The sequence below is a fragment of the Anabrus simplex genome, chromosome X, assembly GCF_040414725.1.
Source record: "Anabrus simplex isolate iqAnaSimp1 chromosome X, ASM4041472v1, whole genome shotgun sequence".
Lineage (NCBI taxonomy): Eukaryota > Metazoa > Arthropoda > Insecta > Orthoptera > Tettigoniidae > Anabrus > Anabrus simplex.
The window spans coordinates 34,025,237-34,050,821 of record NC_090279.1 but is presented as its reverse complement, the minus strand read 5'-3'; the positions used below and the strand labels follow the sequence as shown (position 1 = coordinate 34,050,821).

Below are 25,585 nucleotides of genomic sequence, written 5' to 3'. Positions count from 1 at the left end.
CAGCTGTCCTTACTAGACAGCTGGAGAGGGTCTTCTCCGATATCAAATTCGAATATCTGAAACATTACCTCGATGATGTCGTCATGTTTTCAGTGACCTCCGAAGAGCACTTAGATCAGCTGACGGAAGTCCTCAATCGCCTTCGGAAGCCTGGGTTGACTGTTAAATTATCTAAGGTAGCCTTTGCTAATCCTTCTATGTTGTTCTTAGGGCATACATACTGTGTCGCCCGATGGTGTTTATATTGACCATTCCAGAACACAGACTTCAAGCCTCCGAAGGACATAAAGGGAATCGCTAGATTCATAGGCATAGTGATTTTTTCAGGAAATGTATTCCTAACTTTGCTATTAGGGCGGCGCCCTTGAACTTACTTCGCAAGAAAGGTGTAAAATTTGAATGGGGCCGTCGCAGCCAGCAGCTTTTGAAGACCTTAAATTAGCTCTTTGTAACGTCCCTGTACAAGCCATGCCCGATTTCTCTAAGAAATTCACTGTCCAAAGTGATGCCTGTTCATCTGCTGTGGCTGCTGTCCTTTTTCAGGAGACGGAACTCGGAAGGCGGCATACCTCCTATGCGTCTAGGACCTTATCGGCTCGAGAAGTAAAGTATTCTAGCTATGAATTAGAGGCTTTGGCAGTCTTGTTTGCCCTGGAAAAGTTACGCCTTTATCTGGAACATGTCAAATTTGAATTAGAAAGACACAAGCAGCCTTAAGGTGGCCTCATAACGCCCGTCGGGCTCTCAAGTTCTCAGCTTTCCTATGTGATGTACGACACATTAGGGGATCAGAAAATGCAGTTGCTGATGGACTAAGTCACATGTTTTCTAGTGATATTGAGACCAGTGAACAGGAAGTTAGTTCTTCTCTTTCTATGCCCACACCTCCTAGTATTAATGCTATTCTGACGGATGCCCCTACTCTGTTTCGTGACACTGAGGATTATCAACCAGAAGATCCCGTGCTGGCTCCGATAATGGAAACCATTTCTTCTGGGGAACGTGTTGTCCCTTATGTTTTGAGTAACGGGGTTTTGTGTTGCCCTTCGAGGCATGATCAGAAGATGACAGTTCTTGTGCCAATGATCTTCAAATATTATCATGAGACCCCATTAGGGATCAAATGGGCACGGGAATAAATTTATTATTGTAATGTGTAGACGGCTTCACTAGATTTTCATGACTGTTCCCCACTAAGCTGACTACCGTTCTTTTGGTCCCTGTCAAAATATAGTTTCTGATAATGCAAAGGCTTTCACATCTAACCTATTCCGGAAATACTGTTTCAATCTGTCTATATCCCATGTAACAAATTCCGCTTATAATCCTCAACCATCTCTGGCTGAGGGGATCAATCGTAATCTTCGATCTGCGTTGACCGCTTTTCTTCATGGAGATCATTCCAAGTGGGATACTTCTCTGCATTGGTTATGTTTTACTTTAAATTCGGCTGTTCATCAGTCCCACAAGTTCACTCCCGCCTCTCTCATGTTTAAATTTATTCCCAACACGCCGCTGTCTAATCTTTCGTCACTCAATGACAGATTACCAGAGACAATATGTCCTGATAATATCAGAGACCTATGGAAGAAGGCTGAAAGTAATCTGAAGGCTTCTCATGAAACGGTTAGAGAGAGATATGATCGTGGACGTGGGCCCACCAATTTAAAGGTTGGAGATCAAGTTATGGTTAAGAATTTCGTACCTGCAGGAAAACTTGCCCCGAGATGTCATGGTCCATATATTTTTTGGACTTCTTAACTCCTGTTATTCTTTTGGTCAGCAACCCAGCCACTGAGAGGATATTTAGAGCCCACTTTCGTAGATTAAACCGGCATAATCTTTTGTTTTGCAGTATGGGCCACTAAGTCACGGCAGTAAGAAATCAGTTATATTTATTCGGCGTCAGTTCTGTAATGTTTTTTAAATGTCAGCTTGTAAGGTATATGGGGAGGCCTTCTACCCCTCACATATCCACCTAACGGCAGTATCTTGTGCATATAGTTAATCCTGTACAACCTTCCCCTCTAGTTAGGTTTATTTTATCCCGTTGACCGCCACTAAGCCCAAGCCTGCTAGTCACTCATGCAGCCCGCCTGATCTGAAACTGCAACTTAGAAAAATACACAACTCTCGCTCCCCACAAAAACAATTTCTGTCGCCAAACAAATGACAGTTTCAGTGCCCTCTCTTTCATCTGCGGCCGTGTCTCAACATCTGGCGATGGATGCCGGCGTGGGGTAAGGGCCCACTCTGCTCTGGCCCAGTCTCCTGCATAACGGCGTACTGGAACACCATCCTTTCCGGCGAGGGCTGTGGTGCCTACCCATCTTGGAGCATTATCACTATATTTGGTCTGTGGCGACCATCACCATGGCTACCCCTCTCAAGGTAGCGGGAGAGATGTATCTGAGAGTACTTGGGGATCCGTGCGACCCCACCAGGCAACAGGCTACAGCGGCTGTTCTTGCCGTCAAAACTTGAACTGTATATCTTGTACCAGTACGGTTGAAAGAAGACTTCAAGACTTGTTTTTAACGTAATTTCTTAAAAATGAACTTTTTCAAGAAAATTTCTGTCTGTAAAATACAACTTGGTATATTTTCTTCTAACAAGTAAAATGTCAAACTGTAACTGTGAGGAGAGACTTTAAGGGAGGGAAGGTCTATACTGCAAGGTTCACCCGCCCCGTTCATTTTAATGAAGCGCCTTGCAGAATGCCATCTGATATATGAATGTCGCAACTACTAGCGCAAGAAGTGTGGACTTTTATCTACAGATGTCTCTACCCAAAAACTTATGTTTTGGCCTCTAGTGTGAAGAGGAACTATTCAAATCTTAAAGTATTTTTTTTTATTTTGAGGTTTCCTAAACTGAGTTGATTATGCTTTGTTTTTGGTGTATTACAGTTTGCAACACATCTATCTCTGTCCAGTAATTTCAAATGTCGACCAATATTTTTTTTTTATATTTTCTTTTTAGCCAATAGGATCCGTCTTGTACCTTTTTTATTATCTAATAAAATTTGGAGGTGTCTTGGGCCTTACCCCAGAACTCTCTAGAACCTTTCTGTCGGATATAAAATCTGGTAACTTTTCGAGCTACCTTGCCTTATTGATCGTCCAGTGTACTGAGTGTGTGTTAATAGAGGAGGCGTGGGCGTCTCGCCCTTCATCGAGTATTCCAGCAGACTAATGTAATGGCAGCCCTTTTATAACTATGTGATAGCCTCTGAAAGCTAACTCGAGGGGAGGGTTTCCTATCTTTAATAATGTAACATTAAATTTCCAGTGTTCTAAAATGTAAATTTCTACTTCAAATGTAAATTTTAAACAAGCCGAAAAGCACTTAGTTAAAATTCAGGACTAGAGAGTGTGACACCTCTTGAGTTCCCTGTCAACTTGACTTAGAGATGACTATGACTTTGTAACCGTTTTCTGTCTGTAGCTTTCGTAACTTACATTTTCTCCATCTGGTCATCTCAGTAGTATAGGCTTAGCCCAAATAGGGTTTTGATGTTTTGAGTGCAAATTTCAAGGAGTGCAAGTGTCCGCCTCCGCATCATTTTTTTTAGGCCAGTAACTTTAACCAAGTTCCGGTAGAATGAGTATTCTCTACTTCTGTAAAATTGATTACTTATGTTAAGATGTTAGACTGTTGAGTGTTTAATACAATGAATACGGTTTGAATTGTAAAATGTAGGTTGTGCCTCGAGAGGCCTGGAAAGTGTTAATTTTAATGAGCATAGATACACTGGTTGTAAATGTAAAAGGTTGCCTTGAGAAGGCAGTAAGGATATAAGGTTCGGAGCGCAGCCTCCTAGATAAATTCATAGAGCATAGATGCTCTTTATATTCTAGTAGAGGTGTTAGTGCAAATATTGAATGGTGCCTTTTGGAAGGCGGTAACGTTGTAGAGCAAAAGGTGCTCTCGGAAGATTGTACATTGTGAGTACTCTGTAAATGAAACTGTGAGACCTGTCTCCTTGACCACTGAGTGGATGGAGCAATAGTGCTCAAGTAACATTTGTAAAATTGGGAACTTTAAGCTCGTATTGTTAATTAGCATTTTTGGTCTATTTTCTGATTTCTCCTATCTTGTATCCAAGCTAACGAGCTAGTTCTGTACCTGAAATCTTGTTCTGTTGCTGAGCGACATGTTTTGTTAAAACATAGCATAAAAACAGCCAAAAAATTAATATACCTCTAATTTTAAATTTGTAATTATTCTTTTGATTATCATAGATAGACCCATTCATGCCCGCACTTTCTTTGTCCACCACGGTCTCCCCGTAACAGAAATAAATGATGAAAAAATTTACATTTTCTATGATGCCCCTCACTTTATTACATAACTCAAATACAATATAAAGAAGTATGATTTAAATGTAGGAGGTAAAATTTGTAGGTAGTCTCATACTGAAGAATTTTATAATAAATATTCAACCATTGTTCCCAGACTAGCCCCAAAATTAATAAAACAATGTATTTCACTTCCCTCCTTTCAGCAATGAGAGTGTGTTTAGCTGTTCGGACTGTGAGTCATTCTGTTGCTTGTGGCATAAAGGTGCATGTTCTATTTCATTTACTACCACCCTCTGAGCTATTAGAGCTGATTTAATTGATATATGTGACATACTATTTGACATCTTGAATTCCTCAAAATGTAGTATCACAGGCCCTAAGCAGTATAGACAACACCTTTGCAGTAATTCTAATCATTTAGAACATAATGGTAGAAATTGAAAATATCTGAGGCAGATCATTGTGTTAAACAGAGGTGCTAATAGTAAACTCAACCAATGTGTATTCAATGTTGGGTAGATAATATCACTGCTCTTAAGATTTTGTGGTCAGAATTGATGGAGCAATGGATTTTCAATTTCTCTTCACTAGAAGACTGACACAAGATTGTCTGGAAAATTCATTTGCCATTGTCAGAAGTAAAGAGAGCAATAATACAGCTCCAGGTGCATCTAATATTCACAGTGCATTAAGAACTGTTAGAGAAATAACTTACTATCCCCATCACAGGCTGATGCTGCAGTATTCCTAAACAAATACAATTATTTGAAAATGAGTTACTCTGTGAATGAAAGATTAAATATTAGTGATAAGAGACCTAATTGTAATGAAAAATTGAGATCATCGACTGTAATGTGCAAACTACACAGGCAAATGCAGACAATTAAGTTATTGTTTGGGCAATCACAAGACTGCCACACAATGAGTGTGAAAATGTTTTGATGTCCCTTGACCTTAATTCCAATAACCCAGAAAACTTCCTCTTACTAGTGAAGAAATATGAATCAAGTAACATGCTTTTCCCAAATGATTGTTCTCACATGTTGTGTTCTAAAATGTAGCGTGTTTTTCAGAATAATCTAAATTAATTCATATGTGAAATCACTCAGGATGTCAAGAACAAGTTAGCGAAGACCTTAATGAATAAATATGTTAGTGTAGAAGGTATGTGTGAGAGTTGTTATTACTTGCTGGCATATAAATACTTTGCAGTACACAATACAGCTTTTGTAAATAAAAAAAAAGGTTTATACACATATCAGCAGAGTCCGGCTCCATGGCTAAATGGTTAGCGTGCTGGCCTTTGGTCATAGGGGCCCTGGGTTCGATTCACGGCAGCGTCGGGAATTTTAACCATCATTCGTTAATTTCTCTGACACGGGAGGTGGTTGTATGTGTCGTCTCCATCACCATTTCATCCTCATCACGATGCGCAGGTCGCCTACGGGAGTCAAATCAAAAGACCTGCACCTGGCGAGCCGAACTTGTCCTTGGACACTCCCGGCACTAAATGCCATACTCCATTTCTTTATCTCAGCAGAAAAAGGAAAGTGCCAAATTACGGAAAGTAACACATATGTAATTTCATGTTCAAGTGCACTGATATGTACATAATATAGTATATATATATATAATTATGGTATGTGCATAGTTTTCAGTACATATGGTTGCCTATCCAGTAGTTATATGCAAATTGTTACATAAATTTGTCATGACTTAACTTCAATTTGTGGAAAATAGCATGTGTACCGTAGGAAAATATACTTTTGAATGTATATGACACATGTGAAAAAGTGGACGGTAGGCTATCACATGAAAGATCCAGTAGTTTTGGTCTAGGTGTAGCCCTAAAATTGATGTTACTTTTCACGCCTTAGGGTATTTCGTGACGAATTAAATGTTATAACCGCAGATCAAATATTTTGTACTTGAAAAGCTATTCGATAATTCGTTTAAAAATTAAAACTTAAAATCAATACAATACAATAAAATTTCGAGACCTCTGGTTCAGGTATTACGTCATAGCAGCCACAAGGAGCAGTCGACAGCTGTACGTTTTTAAACTGCGAGCCGCTAGATAGTGGTAGTGGCGCTGTCCTTCGGAAAGCTGTGCACTTTCGAGAGTGTTTCTGCTATTATCTTTATAACCTACATGATATGGCCATGTAAAGGGTACAGAGGGCACTTCACATCACACCATCTGAAAACAGGCCACGTGGTCGGTCCTAGAAACACTGGCTTGATCACCTTCAAGAAGACATGAGGGATGTTCATCTTGTTTCAAATGATGCTCTTGTAGAACCAAGTGAAGATTGGCTTACAAGAGACAGCAGACCCTGTTCCATTGCGGGACAAGCGCTAACAGGTATTACTTGCCTATGAAGTGTTCTGTAACAATCAGGATGTAACAATACAGTAAGCTGTACTCTGGTCCGACATCAGTACCGTTAACACGTAGTAATACGAGCTTGTGTCATGAGCACGAATATCTTACTTATAGAGTTGGCAAGTAATTGAATTACTTGTAACGACTACTTTCTTAGTAACTTGTACTCGTAATTTACTTCTGCAAATAAAATTGTAATCGATACATTGTAGTAAACGATATACATCGCATCGAGATCTTGGTAACTTTGGCCCCAGCACCCGTTCATTTACTCACAGCTTGTTTATATTTAGGTAATCGTGAGACAGTGGTGGTGATTATTGTTCTAAGAGCAAGTACAATTGGAGGAGAAGTGAAGGTATCGGCAAAATAGAGGGAGGACTCCCTAGGACTCGAGCATCTCAAACCGTGGAGGAGCCTAATACCAGACTCAGCTAGCGGAACCGTTGTCACCAAACGACACTCCCAAGTTGACTGTCCTTGGTCTCCCTTAAAGTCGCCTCATACCGCCCCCACGTCGTGGAGAACTGAGCCGGAATAAACACGTGACAGTGAACGGGTTAAGGCATTTCCACTCTCATATTTGAATAAGTTACCCTGAAAACTCGAAAGTGACAATCTAATTTTTTTCGGGAGCTATCATTTTGAATGTCTGTTTAGTCTAACGCAACAATGATAGCCAGTTAATGTCCTTATAGTAAAAGGTACAAAACAGAATAATGTATTTCCCCCTGGCATACCCACTGGAAATAAGTCAGTGATTCTCTGAAGACTCGCGTTCTGCGATGATTGTAACTTTACTGATTACATTCAGAAATTAATTTCTGCTCGGGTAACTAATTGAGCCCAATCACTTTTCTCCCACTTTTCCCGTCACAGCTTAGTTACAGCATAACGAAAATGTTTCCACAGAGCTAACGACCGCATAACTGTCGGGAGAAAATGGGATCAAACCCCACCTCAGCAAACTTGAATATTGATTTCTGTGGTTACCAAATTCCACACCAGGCAAACTAAGGCCAGAGTGACTTCCCTCGCTATCTCATTGTCACCGTAAGACCTGTCCACATCAAATAGTGAACCTGCCACCTGGTGACTGCCCTAAATGCAGATCAGTGGCGACTGACTGAAGGTTGCTCCCTCCTGTTCCAATACCACGGTTATTCCTAAATGCATCAAGGAATCATATGAGGCACTTCTTGTGGGAAGATTCGCAAATGATTTGTTGGAAGTAAGAGTTTAAATGTTTAGATTGAATTGCATAATATCGCATAGTGCAACTAGTGACCTACTGAAGTTTCTTATGGGATCAATAGTTGCTTTGTAGCGACAGGCCTCTTATGTCATTGGGCGTTCTCCCCCTGTACATGGCTCAGTATGACAGCCGTCAGCTCCCTCCTTTCAACCTGTGTTATGTTCAAACCCATTCTGCCATTTCAATGAAACCACGGCATCATAACATTCAGCTAGGGTTCGATTCCAGGTACGTGGTTAAAAAGGTATATGCATCTTCACTGGGGTGCACCTGAAATTAGCTGCACTACTTCAGGGTGAGGACGCGAGTTTACTGAACCAACGGCTTTTCAAACCGAATATTTACTGCAAAAGATATACGGTATTTATCGTCATAAGTTAATTGAGATCATTAATTATTTTTTTGATAAATACCATACAATTAAACTCAGAATGTAGTTTCTAATTTCAAGCCTGATTTCATACTCTGGTAAAATCGCATTTCAAGCACTGGGATAAGTGAATCATTAGTCTGCCTTATTTTCCGCTGACACAGCCACTTGCATCGACTCTCACCTTCACCCTTGTTTAAAAGGGAATTCAAATACTTCTGCAGGGCTCAATCCAGGAACTACTGAAAGCATAAATGTAGTGGTGAGGAGGGAAAACATGAAAATTATAAGATGACTGAAGTGCTTGTCACCTGTGTGATGGGAAATTTACGTACAATATTTCAAGTTTCCCATCTGTGCCACATCTGAAGGCCACCTACCTATCTGAGATCATGCTACATATTTCATTGCCGGTGTCTTCAACGGAAACGTTTCTCGAGGTCACTTACCTGGATGATCTATGGTGCTGACTATCCACACTGTCAACAGCCTGTAGAGCGGCTTCAACCACTTAATTGGACGATACTGTGCAAGTATATTGCTCTACTCAACTCCCAATTAGAGAGCGGCATATGGTCTGCAGAGAGCTGCTAATTTAATCACAAGGAAGATGGTTCTGGGGCCAACACTAACTCACATTTAACAGTTTTATTACCTTGGAACAATTTATTTGCGTTGGTACAAACCTTAGCACAGAATACCATTCGCTTCTAGGCAACGACACAACACAGAGTTCTTTGTTACCGGTAAGATCCCTCACTGTTGTAGCACTGAACCTCCTGAGAGGAGGAAGGGCTCCTCCTCACCTCCACGGCGCAGGTAAGGATCATAGTGTCGATAGAGGGAGATACACTACATTACTCTTGTGTGTCCAAGTAACTTACTTGCTCAGTGAGCACTGCTCTAGGAAGCGTACCACCTCATGGTGGCTTCCCCCCTCCGTTTGGCAAGGGACAGAGATGTGCAACTATTAGCCTTAGCATTGAGACTAGTGGGGTCTAGTGTGGTGAGGTTCATCACTATATCGAGGTGACCCCACTGAGCAACTTGTACAAGAGTAGTACCCAGCAACTCCCCAGTAATACCTCCCTCCTGCACCAGGTACATGACCACCTCCACTTGGCCCTCTATGGCTGTCAAGGTCAGTGCAGGCACTCCTTCTCTGTGGGTACCAATGTTCATATCAATGTCACTCCTTCCAAAGGAGAGATAGTCCACTCGACCTCGATTTTCTCCTTTCCTACCAGAGCATCCACAACATGCAGCTGTCCTCTATCTGCAACATGGTTCAAATCGGTGCTCATCCAGTCCACACAGGGATTTCTTGCAAGAAGGAAATTCACCGAATTGATATATCCCTGATCAGAGGCCCAATGTAGAATTTGCTGAAGGATTTCTTGACCTGGTTCGTACTGGACGAGCAGTTCCCGCCACCGTGGACCTTCCTCCTTGTTCCACCACTTTCTCTGTCTCTCTGGAGAGGAAGTTTCTCTCTCATCCCGCATGCCAGCTCTCTCTTCTCAACAAACTTCTCTCCGTCCTTACAAGCTCTTTCCGTTTCCTCCTCTCTCTTCTTTAATGCTCTCTCCACCTCCTCTTCTCTGTCCTTACGTGCTTTCTCCACATCCATTGCTTTCTTCTCAAATGCCTCCTCCCTCAGTTCTATCACCATCTCACTGTATATCAGCACTTATTCCCATAAACTCGGGCTGTTCCCTGTCTCCTCATTAGTTCTCTCCAATTCTTCCACCACTCTGGTATCTTCTTTCAGCTGCAATTACCTTATCTCCACATGTTACGCCAGTGATCCGCAGAGTGCCGCTCAGAGTTCGCACCGAGGCTGGAACATACAATAACACCACAAATTAACAGAGAGTCCTCCTTAGAGCCGGTTTACATGGGATCAATTTTAGGGAATTGGCCACCATAAGAATTACCTGAAGGGAAATTGATTCAGTTACGAAGTGCAGCAGACATGGCAAACCTGTTATAATGTTCTGGAAACATACTTCGTCAGCTGAGTGGCACTGTAGTCAGGTTGCCAATAAAGAAAGAAAGAAAAAATTGCACGCTAAAAGGATGCTTTAAACATTGAATTTATTTTGTTATATAGAGTCCTCAGCTGTCATTTTGAATGCCACACGTTTTGTATTAAACTACCTGTATTTCTCAACGTTGACGGTTGAGTGTTTACTTCTAGTATTGTTACGACCTGTCAATTATCTATGATGTGAATTTTTGCAGATTTCCTTACTGTGAGAGTAATTGATATTCTTCACTTTTTAATTTTAGTTTCAAACTTATTACATTTTTAATTTAAAAATTCTATTATTCCGTCTTAGTTCTTTTTGGCAGATCACTTTTTCTAGGGAACAGTTCATCCTTTCAAATTCATTACAACCCTCGATTCCCTATTCAAAGAGTTAAACAACTATAATTAATGCCAGACTCAGCTTGAGTCCTCTAGCCGCTAATACCACGCTCGGAACCTAAGAGCCCATAACACCCCTTCTTAGTCGTTTCTTACAGCAGTATTCCATCACCCTCCTACCTATGTTACATCACTTCACAGAGAGTCGCAAGTTAAGAAGTGCATCCGGTTAGGATGATAGAACCTCGAATTAGGGCAATATGTGAAAAAAGCCCTAGCACGGCCTCCGCCGGGTTAGTGCAATAAGAGCCCATGTACACGCGTGCTCCTACTTACTTGTGTTAGCCCACTCACTTTTATCTATCCTACCGACCTTCCACGGTTAACTCTTGTTATTTTCCGAGCCCCCACGCTATTAGGCTTACGAGGGCTAAGGAGTCTTTAATTTTCACGCCTTTCGTAGCCTTTGTCTTTCTTTGGCTGATACCTTGCGCGGTCGCTCAACTCTCCAAGACCTAAGGTCACTTTTCAGCGTTACGCCTCAATGAATAAAGAATATGTATTAAGTCTTACACCATCTCCCTGGTACCATGTCAAGTCCCGGGAGGTTACCGCGTGGTCAACGCAACGTTAGGCCTGCAGGGGCATCGAACGTGAAGTGTAGGTAGGGATCTTATTCTGTATTCGGGAATTCTGATAATACGCGAACTCCTGCAGGGCTAAATTCCAGCAGCACATTATTTTTAACGTATTATATTGGGTATTTAGTCTGAAGATAGTTTAGGTCTTCCTGTGTGATTGTACTGTACCTAAGTTGCGAACTTGTAGAAAAAAACGAACTTTGTATTCCATGTGTCAGCAAATACATCCAAAGCTAGTCAACTTGCGCGTGCAGTTATTTTTTGCTGATATGTGCATGCTACGCTCTCCGTTTCAAGAACTTCGAAGATGCTTCCCAATATTACGCCCCGTATGAATAACGCATTTGTATTACACCTTACACCATATTCCTAGTCCTATGTGTAGCCATCAGCTTCTACCAATCTCAGCATCAAAATCCCTGGATCATGTCTCATTCGTCTAGTTAGGTTGAGCGTAGGACCGAATCTCAAACTTGAGATTGTAACGCCCTTGTAAAGTTAAGCCTGGAGTCAAATGCATGGATTAACCTAGCACTTTTGACCATAATCACGTTAGCAGATAGGTCTTGATAGGTTAACGCGTGGGCGAGGCGGGGTGAGGTACTGGTCATCCTCCTCAGTTGTATCGTCTGACCCCCAGAGTCTGTAGTTCCAGGACACTACCCTTGAGGCGGTAGAGATAAGATCCCTCCCTAAGTCCGATGGAAAAACCGACCCTGGAGGGTAAACAGATAAATAAGGGGAAGAAGAAGAAAAAATTAGGGAATGCATCTATAAGGCTCTGTCTATGCCTATTTACCATTGTGTCCTAACACAGCTATCGCCAGAGTTAGCCCTCCATTTTAGTCACCCTTACGACTGGCAGTATACCAATGACGCAATTCTACCCCTTCACCTCACCTCACAAAAAGTGAGGATCTGGATGGAGTGACGTCATCATAGTAGCAAGAGTTGTAGTAACGATACCGCGAACAAGCCTTGACCTGTATCTGAACACTCCGGGTTCTCTCAAGTCAGATGTCTTGCGTCATAATACGTTGTCGCATTCCTTTACAACACCAGATCGGAAAAATACCGCTTAGCTCGCAAAGTTATTTTTTTTCCGCTGACATGTACACGTCTCCACATTTACTGTAGTCAGTACACCTTCATCGTAAACATATTTCAATCAGCGTGAGGATATTTGAATTGCACCTAAGCACGTTAGTTTCTGAGTTTATGTCAACTCCACGTTCAAATCCTTAGGGAGTGGCATTTACTCTGCTCTAGTAGGGCTGAAGTGCCCCCTACAAGAGTTAGCCAAGGAGGTTAGATAGACGACAGCTTAGTACACAACATGCCTGACTCAGCTAACGAACCCCGCAAATTCGCCAATGCAGACACAACAACAGCACAGGTTGCTCAGCTCCTACGTAAGGCAAGGTGTCCCTGGAGGAGCTTTACTCTGCTACACCCCTACCACATCAGAATAAAGTGTTCTACAAGAGTTGGCCAAGGAGGTTAGATAGACAACAGTTTAGCACACAACATGTCTAGACTCAGCTAAAGACCCCTAGTTCACCAATGCAGACACAACAACAGCACAGGTTGTTGGACTCCTACCTATGGCAAGGGTGCTCCCTGGAGGAGCTTTACTCTGCTACACCCCTACCACATCAGAATAAAGTGTCCCACAAGAGTTGGCCAAGGAGGTTAGATGGACAACAGTTTAGCACACAACATGTCTAGACTCAGCTAAAGACCCCTAGTTCACCAATGCAGACACAACAACAGCACAGGTTGCTCAGCTCCTACCTATGGCAAGGGTGCTCCCTGGAGGAGCTTTACTCTGCCCGACCCCTACCACATCAGAATAAAGTGTCCTACAAGAGTTGGCCAAGGAGGTTAGATAGACAACAGTTTAGCACACAACATGTCTAGACTCAGCTAATACCCCTAGTTCACCAATGCAGACACAACAACAGCACAGGTTGTTCGACTCCTACCTATGGCAAGGGTGCTCCCTGGACGATCTTTACTCTGCTCGACCCCCACCACATCAGAATGAAGTTGTGACACTTGCACGGAGTGACACTTGCACGGAAAGCCAAAACTTCCCGAAAATTACTAAGCATGGCTATTTCAAACAGTGACACTTGCACGGAGGTCCAAGGAGAGTTGGAAACCCAGAAACAGGGGAGGGGAAGGCCCACCCGGTAAGTGGAATTCATTGCTACAGTTGATACCTGTGTGACAACTAGTGTTCCGTGTGGAACTGGTGATAATTGCTCTGCAGCTATGGAGTTCACTGTGAGACCGCCTTTATTTATTTACGACGGACATCAGTATATTGTGGACTATACCAATAAAGATCAAATGACTTATTGGCGGTGCGTATATTTCAAGAAAAGTAAATGTAAAGGAAGAATAACAACGAAAGATAATACAGTTTTAGGCGAAACAAGTCATGTTTGCATTCCGGACGACGCGGCGAATGAAGTAAAAAGAAGTGTAGTAAATGCAAAAAAACGTGCAAGGGAAACAGACAGTATGATTTCAACAGTTTACACCGAAGAAGTAGGCCAGCTCTTCAATAGAGGCTATGACCTTGTGACATCGCTGCCATCATATAGAAGTGCCAAACAATCATTACATCGCATCCGACGGAAAAGAATGGGACCTACAAAAGACCCGATCTTTTCTGGAGGTGCAATAATACAGGAAAGACACATAGCAATGAACGACGGTGGGAAATTCCTACTTGAAGACAACAGGGGGCTTAAAGACAGGATATTAGTGTTTGCCAGCGAGAAAGGAAAATTTGCTTTATCAAGTTGCTCTTCCTTCCTTGTCGACGGGACCTTCAAAAGTTCAAGCAAGCAGTTTGGGCAGTTACAAAACATCCACGCCCATCTTGGAAGTTCTTGGGAAGAAGCCAACACGATACCAGCTGCCTACGCGCTGTTACCAAACAAGAAACGGGAAACATTATGCTCGTTTGTTCGAAGCTGTTAAAAACAACGTAGTAGGATGGAACCCTGTGACACGTATTACGGACTTCGAAATCGCCATCGTCCAATCAGCTAAAACGCTGTTTCCACAAGCTGAGATTTATGGTTGCAACTATCATTTTAATCAATGTCTATGGAGGAAACTACAAGATTGTGGCCTTGTTACTGCACTGTTACTGTACGGGGAAAAGGAAGAAATTAGACTTCATATTCGAATGTGTTCAGCACTAGCGCACATTTCCCTAGACATGATTGATGATGGTTGGCTATGTATTCAGGAGAGCTCGCCTGAAAATCAGAATCTACAGGTGTTTTACGACTATGTCGTCGATCAATGGCTGGATAACGAGCACATGCCAAGGAATATGTGGAACTATTGTGGAAGGCGGCATCGGATCAATAACGTTTCTGAAGGCTGGAACCAAAGAATAAGCAGTTTAATTTCGAGAGCGCACCCGAATGTATATTCGCTGATCAAGACTCTTCGAGAGGACGCAGAGTACTACGGTCACCAATTTGACATGATAGTTTTGAATATCGATGGGAAGAAATCAGCAGTGAAGATCGATGAGAGTATTTCGAAGGTCTTAAAAATACTTGAAGTTGATGGCAAACTAAGATCATTCCTAGTTTGTGTTGCTTACGCTGAGAAACTGCAGTGAAACTACCTTGGAATATTACAGGATTTGTAAATCATGTAAATATTTAAATATATAAATATTTTGAATCATAATTAATAAAGAGAAAACGTGACAATGGAATATCACTGCATAACCATACAAATATATTGAATCAGCACTTAAAAATAAAAAACTTGACGAACTTGCATAAAGTGAAAAAAATATATCTATGAGGAACGCAAAGAGACTACCTCCCCGTGGTTTTCCCTGGAAACGGCGCTAAGTCGGCTAGATGTCTCTTACAATGTATAAAATTGACCAGAAAAATAAACCCCATGACGCAACAGCCCTTGAAGGGCCTTGGTCTACCAAGTGACCGCTACTCAGCCCGAAGGCCTGCAGATTACGAGGTGACATTTGGTCAGCACGACGTATCCTCACGGTAGTTATCCTTGGCTCTATACACCAGCGCCACTATCTCGCTATCAGATAGCTCCTCAATTATAATCTAATCACGTCGAACCAGCTCTCAGATTCAGGTAAAAATTCCTAACCTGGCCGGGAATCGAATCCGGGGCTTCCGGGTAAGAGGCAGGCACGCTACACCTGCACCATGGGGCCGGCATTCATAAAATTAACAGTTACTTATAAATTGCATCTAAATTCACTACGGTGCCGTGATCACCAGAGCCAGGATATTTGATGACATGTCATCTTTCAGTTGGTTCTAAATAGACATTGCTAACTTGTATAGAAATCCTTATCATAGTTCCCACATTGTAGAAATGCTAATTACCGAGCAAGTGGCCGTGCGGTTAGGGTCGCGCAGCTGTGAGCTTGCATTCGGGAGATAGTGGGTTCAAACCCCACTGTCGGCAGCCCTGAAGATGGTTTTCCGTGGTTTCCCATTTTTACACCAGGCAAATGTACCTTAATGAAGGCCATGGCCGCTACCTTCCCAATCTCCCACCCTTCCTTCGCCGAAAACCTTCGATGTCTTAGTGCAAAGTTAAACAAATAGCAAAAAATGCTAATTTATTAGATCATTTTTGTCATTTTTGTCATTTTTACCATTTTGTATTATTAGGTCATTTTATAAATTTGTAAGTCATTATGCGGTCATTTTATGGAATTTATTGTCCGGCTCCATGGCTAAATGGTTAGCGTGCTGGCCTCTGGTCACAGAGGTCCCAGGTTCGATTCCTGGCAGGGAAGATTAACCATAATTTGTTCTGGGTTCGTTCCGCTCGCATGGGGGCTGGGTGTACGACCCGCAGATCGCCTACGGGAGTCAAATCAAAAAGACCTGCACCTGGCGAGCCGAAGACTATTTTATACTTTTTGAGTCATTTTCTTTGATGTTGAAGCATTTACGCGTGTGGTATTGGATTTCCAGGAGGGGCCAGTATGTATGTGCATCTTCGTTACTCCGTGCAAGTGTCACCATCCTACTTCTGACTCATCAAGTAGAGTGAAAGGCTCCGTGCAAGTGTCACCATCCTACTTCTGACTCATCAAGTAGAGTGAAAGGCTCCGTGCAAATGTCACCATCCTACTTCTGACTCATCAAGTAGAGTGAAAGGCTCCGTGCAAACGTCACCATCCTACTTCTGACTCATCAAGTAGAGTGAAAGGCTCCGTGCAAGTGTCACCATCCTACTTCTGACTCATCAAGTAGAGTGAAAGGCTCCGTGCAAATGTCACCATCCTACTTCTGACTCATCAAGTAGAGTGAAAGGCTCCGTGCAAGTGTCACCATCCTACTTCTGACTCATCAAGTAGAGTGAAAGGCTCCGTGCAAGTGTCACCATCCTACTTCTGACTCATCAAGTAGAGTGAAAGGCTCCGTGCAAGTGTCACCATCCTACTTCTGACTCACCAAGTAGAGTGAAAGGCTCCGTGCAAGTGTCACCATCCTACTTCTGACTCATCAAGTAGAGTGAAAGGCTCCGTGCAAGTGTCACCATCCTACTTCTGACTCATCAAGTAGAGTGAAAGGCTCCGTGCAAGTGTCACCATCCTACTTCTGACTCATCAAGTAGAGTGAAAGGCTCCGTGCAAATGTCACCATCCTACTTCTGACTCGTCAAGTAGAGTGAAAGGCTCCGTGCAATGTCACTCCGTGCAAGTGTCACCATCCTACTTCTGACTCATCAAGTAGAGTGAAAGGCTCCGTGCAAATGTCACCATCCTACTTCTGACTCATCAAGTAGAGTGAAAGGCTCTGTGCAATGTCACTCCGTGCAAGTGTCACCATCCTACTTCTGACTCATCAAGTAGAGTGAAAGGCTCCGTGCAAATGTCACCATCCTACTTCTGACTCGTCAAGTAGAGTGAAAGGCTCCGTGGAAATGTCACCATCCTACTTCTGACTCATCAAGTAGAGTGAAAGGCTCCGTGCAAGTGTCACCATCCTACTTCTGACTCATCAAGTAGAGTGAAAGGCTCCGTGCAAGTGTCACCATCCTACTTCTGACTCATCAAGTAGAGTGAAAGGCTCCGTGCAAGTGTCACCATCCTACTTCTGACTCATCAAGTAGAGTGAAAGGCTCCGTGCAAATGTCACCATCCTACTTCTGACTCGTCAAGTAGAGTGAAAGGCTCCGTGCAAACGTCACCATCCTACTTCTGACTCGTCAAGTAGAGTGAAAGGCTCCGTGCAAATGTCACCATCCTACTTCTGACTCGTCAAGTAGAGTGAAAGGCTCCGTGCAAATGTCACCATCCTACTTCTGACTCGTCAAGTAGAGTGAAAGGCTCCGTGCAAATGTCACCATCCTACTTCTGACTCATCAAGTAGAGTGAAAGGCTCCGTGCAAATGTCACCATCCTACTTCTGACTCATCAAGTAGAGTGAAAGGCTCCGTGCAAGTGTCACCATCCTACTTCTGACTCATCAAGTAGAGTGAAAGGCTCCGTACAAATGTCACCATCCTACTTCTGACTCATCAAGTAGAGTGAAAGGCTCCGTGCAAATGTCACCATCCTACTTCTGACTCATCAAGTAGAGTGAAAGGCTCCGTGCAAATGTCACCATCCTACTTCTGACTCATCAAGTAGAGTGAAAGGCTCCGTGCAAGTGTTCCAACCCCATCAGAATAAAGTGTCCTACAAGAGTTGACCAAGGAGGTTAGATAGAAAATAACTTAGAAGTTCGCTAACCCATGTTCTCCCAAGTCAGGCGCCCCTTTTAGTAGCCCCTTTCGACAGCATTCCATAATATAACGACATCCTATTGTCTGAAGGTGTCAGAGGACGTAACGCGGGGCTAGAGATCGATTGAGGGTCGCGGCCATCTTGCGCAGTAGCCCCTGGGCCAGCTCCGCTTATTTTTCCCTACTCAGGGCATTTGGTATTTTATGAACCCCACCAGAAAAGGTTTTCATATTTGTTTTCTCGCGTTTTTCACTCCTTTGAATAACACTTTCCTTTCATCTTTAGATATGGTCGATATGGCTTACACTCTACCCGTAGATACACGACGTCAAATGCCCTTAAGTCGGAAAAAAGTCGTATTTATTGTTTCTATGTCCTAGTTGGATAGCTTTTATTTGTATATTCAGTAGTCCGTTTCCTTGCTTAACATGTTCTTTTTGTTGTCCCCTGTAGGAACGTCTTAATGAGGTTTACTGTCTTAAATGGCATAAAAGAATACTTAAACTGCACTATTCATAATTCATAAAATAAACACATCGGTAAATTCAATAGCAAATTTTAGAAAAATTCCAACCTACACGACGGCAAATTTTATCCAGGTTTCTAAAGAGATATTTTACGTTCACTATGATAGCTGTACTCAACAACAACATTGAATATTGCAACAGAACCAAGGATTCTCAATTAGAGCAAAGTAACACAAAGTAACACAAAAGCAACATAAAAGACGTATATGCCAACATTTAATTTCTAAAACACTTGATATTATAAGTGATAGGAATCCGTGTGATGTTGAGTAGCAAGAGGAAGATGTGTCTCAAAGTGTTCAACAGACTTTGACTCTTGTGCAGACAGCAAACATGGCACGTAGTCTTCAGGATTTTCTTCTGTCACGAAGTGATGTGCCAGAATCTGTGTTAAATTCACGTGCAGTGGTTGCTGACTGCCTCGAATATTCGTTTGTGTCTGGGAGTGTTCAGAACAAATTCGCAGACTTTTTCATAATATGAAGTCGAGGAGATAATGTACCGGTACAGGGTACAATTTGAGATGCTGAAAACTTCTAATTATAACATTAACACATACATATTCTCGACAGAAAACTACAAAAACACTGCTTCCTACCGAAAGAGACCGGAATGGATTTATGTTTATACTTCTTATCTCTAACATTCTCTATTTGTTTTTCAACTTCATAAAGGTTATGAAAATAATTTTCAGGCCCCTCTACAGATGACAGATATCTACGATTTGCCTCAGTACTGGTAAGCATCACTTCAAAGGGCTCTTCTTCTTGTTGTTATGCTACCAACTCCTCCACACTTCTTCCCTCTGCAGTTATCACAGAATACTCCCCACAAAAGAAGTCGTCAACAGTGCAGTTTGACTGCAGCATTCTCCATACATACTCTTCACTGGCCGGCAAGAGTTGAAATTGTAGTCTGCTTCACATTTTTCCAAGACTTTTGAATAAAGAGAAGCGCACCCAAGATTGAAACATACATTGATAAGAAATTAAATATGTTTCACATGGTTCTCCCCATAGAATGACGTAAATCCGGCTCACTCCCAGGTAAGGAGCGATTTCCCTCATTGAAGAAAATATTTAATTACTTGCGTAGAAACCATCTTAGACTAAAATGAACTATAGAAGGGCCCTAACATAAATATTTACTTGAATGTAGTGTATTTAATAGCTGAACAATCCTATTTTAATTTTTCTATCCTTTACGCAAGGAGTTCCAAGAACTTTCACACTGTGATACAGAGCTCGTTTCTCCCTAACAGTTGAGCTCTGTTTTTGTTTAAACAGTAAGTTATACCTAAATATTTTAGGCAGTTTACTAACAATCTATGCATGGAAATACATTTTATGTACTTGTAAATTGAAGATTTACAAGGTTTACATGTACTTGAATGGAATAAATTATAATAGTCACGGCATTTTCTATATTTTGAGGTATCCAATTTATATAGGCCTACCTACAATTCGTAAGTGACATACACGGACTATAATACACTACATGTACTATTTACAGTATTTACAGTCTTCACAGTGTAATGTCATTTACAGCTGTTCATTACAACACACACAGAAGCAGATCATGTTCTTCCCGACTTCGCTATATTTGTATTATTCCATTCCGAAACACGATCGTTTCCTTGGTATGTGAACTTTCCACGCTGGCCACCATTTCCATAAAAAGAGGTTCTCATCAGATGATACTTTGCCATCAGGAGTATAAGCTTCCAAACACTTTGCTACCAGGTGGTTAAATACTGGCTTTATCTCGTATATTTTGGGAGGAATTTGTCCATTGTACGCCTCATTGTCAGAGAAAAGTAAAAGCGTTTTGGAGGAAAATATAATAATAATGTTATTGGATGAAACGACCTGCCTAAGAGCTGTACCAGCACACTGACGGACTCACAAACATGATCAGGAAACGTAGACTAACTTTCTATGGGCACATGTAGAGAATGGACAACAGACTTAAAAAGAAAACCTTTGATGTAGCAAGCAGTTCAAGCAAGAAAACAATTTCGTATCATGAAATACATGAAGACTTAAGGCAGGTGGGGATCAATAGGCAAACGATAGGTGACGGAAAGGAATTCAGAAACAAATTTAAGGATACAAAATTTATAGTAAATGAGAAGAAAAAGAAGAAGACTACAGGAACACTGTGGACAGGACAAAGGAAACAGGATCACAGCCAAAGGATTAAGAGTTTCGGGAATTGAAGACGAAGAACGGAAAGAGGTGAAAATGTTGTCATCATGAGACATTCGAGTTCAAACACTGTACATAAGAGCAAAAATGTTATGAATGAATGAAATAATGTAATTGGCTTTACATCCCACTAATTTTGCGGTTTCCGGTGAGGCCAAGGTGCCAGAATTTGGTCTTGTTGTTTCACATGCCAGTAAATCTACCAACACGAGTCTGACATATTTGAGCACCTTCAAATACCACCAGAATGAGCCAGGATCAAACCTGCCAAGCTGGGGACAGAACGCCTGCCAGCGTCTCAGCCGCCTGAGACACTCATCCCAGCGAGAAAAATCTATTTGTGTCATCAGCTCATAGAAAATAGGCGTAGTCAACAAGCGATTGCGAGAAATATAATGTCGTAATTTATCTTTCTGTAAAACCCCCTGCGGCAACAGTATGCCCCTAAGAAGCTTTATCACTTCCTTATTTGTCCGGTCCGGGTCTTAATTTCGACTCCTTCGTTAAATCCTACTAAATTGGGTTCTCTGTGCGATTCTCTCCCACGCATCTTTTGTCTGTTCAGCTGCCGAACTTATTTCACTGAGATCACTATCCTCGCCATTGAGTTCTAACATTTCATTTATTATGACCCGTAAATATTCTTCCTCCAATGGTGGGGACCTGTAATTCCTTTTAGACATTTTGGTGGTAGAAATGTAAGAAGAAGAATAGAATAGAACCCTGGTCTCTGCAGTTTGGTAGAAAATCATGAATTGTGCCTGCATTACGGAACACATGCGAGGGACATTACATTCTGTAACTCACTGTAAACCCACTAGAGTCGTGAAGGAAGAACTCGAGACCAGGGATAATAAATCAGGCCGCAGTTCCAATGTGTCATCAGAAGGGTCTCTGCAGTATCATAATCTCCAGAAATCCCTTCTACAGCAGTAGTAGCCTATTGCATCCACGGGACGATTAGGCGATGAGCTAAAGCTTCAGCGCGAGGCTATTAGGCTTTAGGTCGTTCTTGCCTGGACTTGAGTTGCGTTCTATTATGATGCTAGAAACACGTGGGTGATACGTTGGTATTGGGAGATCATAGCTGGAAAAATTCACCTCAGAGGGCAGACTCATCCAGAATACGCTGATGAAAAAGAAATAAACATCTGCAGCAAGGCAATGCAAATAGAATTGGCGGATATATGCGCGTTCCCAGCCGTGCAAGCCACTTGTAGCCGCGGATCACGCCGCATTGCCCAATTAATGGGTTAATAATATATTTTTAAAAAATTTGTTGGGTAGGCAACCTGCCTGTCAGAAGTGTTCTGCGTTTGTATAAATTTGTCGAGTAGGTCACCGCTCGGCAAAGCTGTCATGCGGTTTGTGTAGCTTCCCCTGATATTCTAAACCTGCTAGTTTCGCCAGAGCCTTATCGTAACATGTGCGCTGTCTGCTTTGGTCATCATACCGTGGTTGTTCGAAATGTTATACGCAGGGGCGATTTCTCCGAGCATGCTACGCTTCCTGCGCAAGAGCAATATTTTTCTAAAGCAGGCGAGTTAAAAAAATTACAATATGTACCGTATCTGTAATAGATCTGCATTATACAAATCGCATGTTGCATATATCTTGGCGAGTCCAGCGAGGCTTGCTCGTGTTTTAGGAGCTTCAGCGGAGCTGTCGACACAGCGAGAAATGTATGCGCGCGCAGGTTTCTTCTCTCCAAGGCTGGTTGCAAGCTGTCACGTTTATAATGTGTAGTTGGAAGCTCTGGTCTGAGAGCTACAGATCTAGTGTGTTGTGTCAGTGAGTAGAGTACTGTAAGTTCCTGATCATCTATTCTGAATGATTTGACGTGTTGCAATGGGTTCCGAACAGTGCATTATTGACAGCTTGTTATCAAATCCATTTTCTCGGAGGACTATCCAAGAGAAAACAGACATTATTAAGAATGGCAGGCGCTGCCAGATTTAAAGACATAGGACAGGGAGAAAAATAGAGAATATGTACGTTCGTTCTCTGTATCTCAATATAATAATACGCACTGGTTGACAGGGTCCAAGATACTGAATAGACTATTTTGCTGGCCGTGTTTACTATTTTCTGCCGATAACGGTGTATGGTGTAAAAGTCGCTTTGACAATTTGAACACCTTGACACTGTCCATTACAAGGCATGAGATATCTGCAAACCATATGAAGTGTTTCTTTGGGCTTTGGGCGTACAAGGATCGACCACCAGCTGGATGAACAGAAACGCATCAGTGACCAACTTCATAATGAAAAGGTAAAGAAAACTCGTGACATACTTAAACGAGTAATCGATGCAGTGTTTTTTTTTAGCAAAACAGGAACTACCATTTCGCGGACATGACGAGTCTGCAACTTCCGTAAACAGAGGGAATTACATCGAACTTCTACAAATTATAAGTGAATATGATCCTCTTCTGGCAGCTCATCTGAAAGACTCCACCAGTTTTAGGGGGACGTCGTCTGCAATCCAAAATGATTTAATAGCAGAAATAAGTTCAGTAATTGTGAGAAGAATAAAGGAGAAGCTTAAACAAGCAACTTTTGTGGTAATAATGTTGGACGAAACGTCCGATATTATTAATAAGTCACAACTCTCTACTTTACTCCGTTTTGTAGATGAAAGTGGTGAAATTCAAGAGAGGTTTCTTGATTTTGCTGACGTTAGTAAAGATCGCACTGCTGGAGCCCTCTTAAATCATGTTCGTGCTATTTTAAAAGAGTTCAGTTGTGAGGAAAAGATTGTGGCTCAAACATATGACGGTGCCGCTGTCTTAGCCGGTCATGTGAATGGGCTTAATAAACTACTTCAAGACCAGTATCCATATGCGACATTTGTGCATTGTTATAGCCACCTATTGAATTTTCACACTACAGCAGTCTGCTTCAAAAATCAAAGAATGTACAATTTTCCTCCAAACAATGTCAGGACTTGCTGCTTTTTCTTTCAAAGTCTACAAAGAGAACAGCTGCTCTTCGAGATTCTGTTCAGAAGAAGTTGCCAACAGTAGCACCAACGACATGGAATTTTGCTTCACGTCTTATTAATACTGTGAAGGAATATTATGATACGCTGGTGAAATTCTTTCAACATGTACAGGATACTTCAGACGACTGGGATGAAGACGCTAGATTGAAAGCACAAGGATTTTTGTTCTTCTTACTTAAGTTCAACACTAGATTTCTGCTGGCAGTGTTCTCCAAGATTTTTTCATTCTCCGATACTGTATTCAGTATTTTACAAACAAAAAGTCTGAATATTCAGTACTGTGGCAAGAAGGTTGAGGAGCTCTTTTTAAATATCCAGTCTATGAGAAATGAAGATTTTGATAGTTTGTATGGACATGTTGATACTGAAATTGATGTTTATGGAGGACAGCTGTGCTCTAGAAATCGAAGAATTAGTGATGAACCAGAAAAATCAAAATACAAACGTCTATTCAATGAAATTATTGACAATGCACTTGTCCAAATAGGAGAGCGTTTTAAATGCATAAAGAAATTTGCGTTCTTCTTGCTGTTGGATTGTGATTTGTTTGAGAAGCACAGAAATAGGTTTCCAGACAGTGATGTTACTGCCCTAGAAAAGACCTATGGGTCATTTTTCGACATTGTTCGCTTAAAAACAGAATTAAGTGTGATGTATTCATCTTCTGATTTTAAAGAGAAAAGTGTTTCAGACTTAATGCAGTTTATGCATACTAATAAATTGTACATGGGTATGCCAGAAATTTTCAAGCTCATCAAACTTGTAGCAACAATTCCTGCTACTGCATCCTCTGCAGAACGTTCTTTTTCAACAATGAGACGCATTAATACATATTGCAGATCGACTCAATGCCAGGAGAGGATATCATCATTAGCTATGTTGTCGGTTGAAAAAGGATTGCTTGCAAAAATTAGATTACAGTCCTCTTTCTATGATGAAGTTATTGATGGTTTTGTAAAGAGAAGCCGCAGAGTAGAGTTTGTTTTCAAGTAGGAAGATTTAATAAATAGTAGCAATTTTTCTGTGTACATAGTTTGACGTTCACTGGCTTGTCATGATTTCTTAATAATTATAAAATGTGTCTAATTGTTATTCTTTTGGCCATTCTTGTAGGTGTGACATAACCAGTTTGAATGCATGTTCATGTAACCGATGATTAAAATGTTCATGTGATTTAGCGATTATTGGGTTTATAAATTTTATTCATTCAGAAATATGCATGTCCCACCCCACCAACTTTCACGAATGGAAGAGCAAGCCTGACTTTCATGACCAGCATTCGCCCCTGGTTATACGTTACTTGCGACGCCATTTTACTTGATTTACCTCGTCTTGAGCAGCCTAACGTGGTGTAAATAGCGGGAAGCATAAAACGTCGCAAACATAAATTTGCGGAGTGTAGTATATTGTGAGCTGATGCAAACAGAGCGGACCAAGAAAATATGTTGTAAACGACGTCGAAACTTAAAATTCGGGACAGTAATAGCGGGTTAATACTGTAACTACTTTAAATTTCATGAAAGTGTTAAGGAGGTTGCTGGAATATACTGACCTAACACCAAACCAGCAGGAGCTGGATAAAGGGAAAGGAGGAGGATGTTGATACTTCACGGTCAGAATGGAGAGGAGAGGGTCGACATCTCAAATAGAGAATCTTCTTGCTCAATATAAGCCACGACGCGGTATATGATATCAGTTCTGAATCTGGCCCTAGTAATGGCAAGGAAAAGATTCTGAGAGCAATAAAACTTGGCA

At 41.7% G+C, this 25,585-nt stretch overlaps 1 protein-coding gene across 1 annotated transcript in view; it reads right to left on the bottom strand.

Annotated features, from left to right (window-relative positions):
- Positions 1–9,497, bottom strand: part of LOC137503250 (zinc finger protein 248-like) — a 72,357-nt gene extending 62,860 nt beyond the window's left edge. Inside the window, exon 1 of the mRNA XM_068230791.1 lies at positions 9,380–9,497. Coding sequence (XP_068086892.1) covers positions 9,380–9,497 — 118 coding nt within the window. The remainder of the gene's footprint in view (positions 1–9,379) is intronic.
- Positions 9,498–25,585: the final 16,088 nt, after the last annotated feature.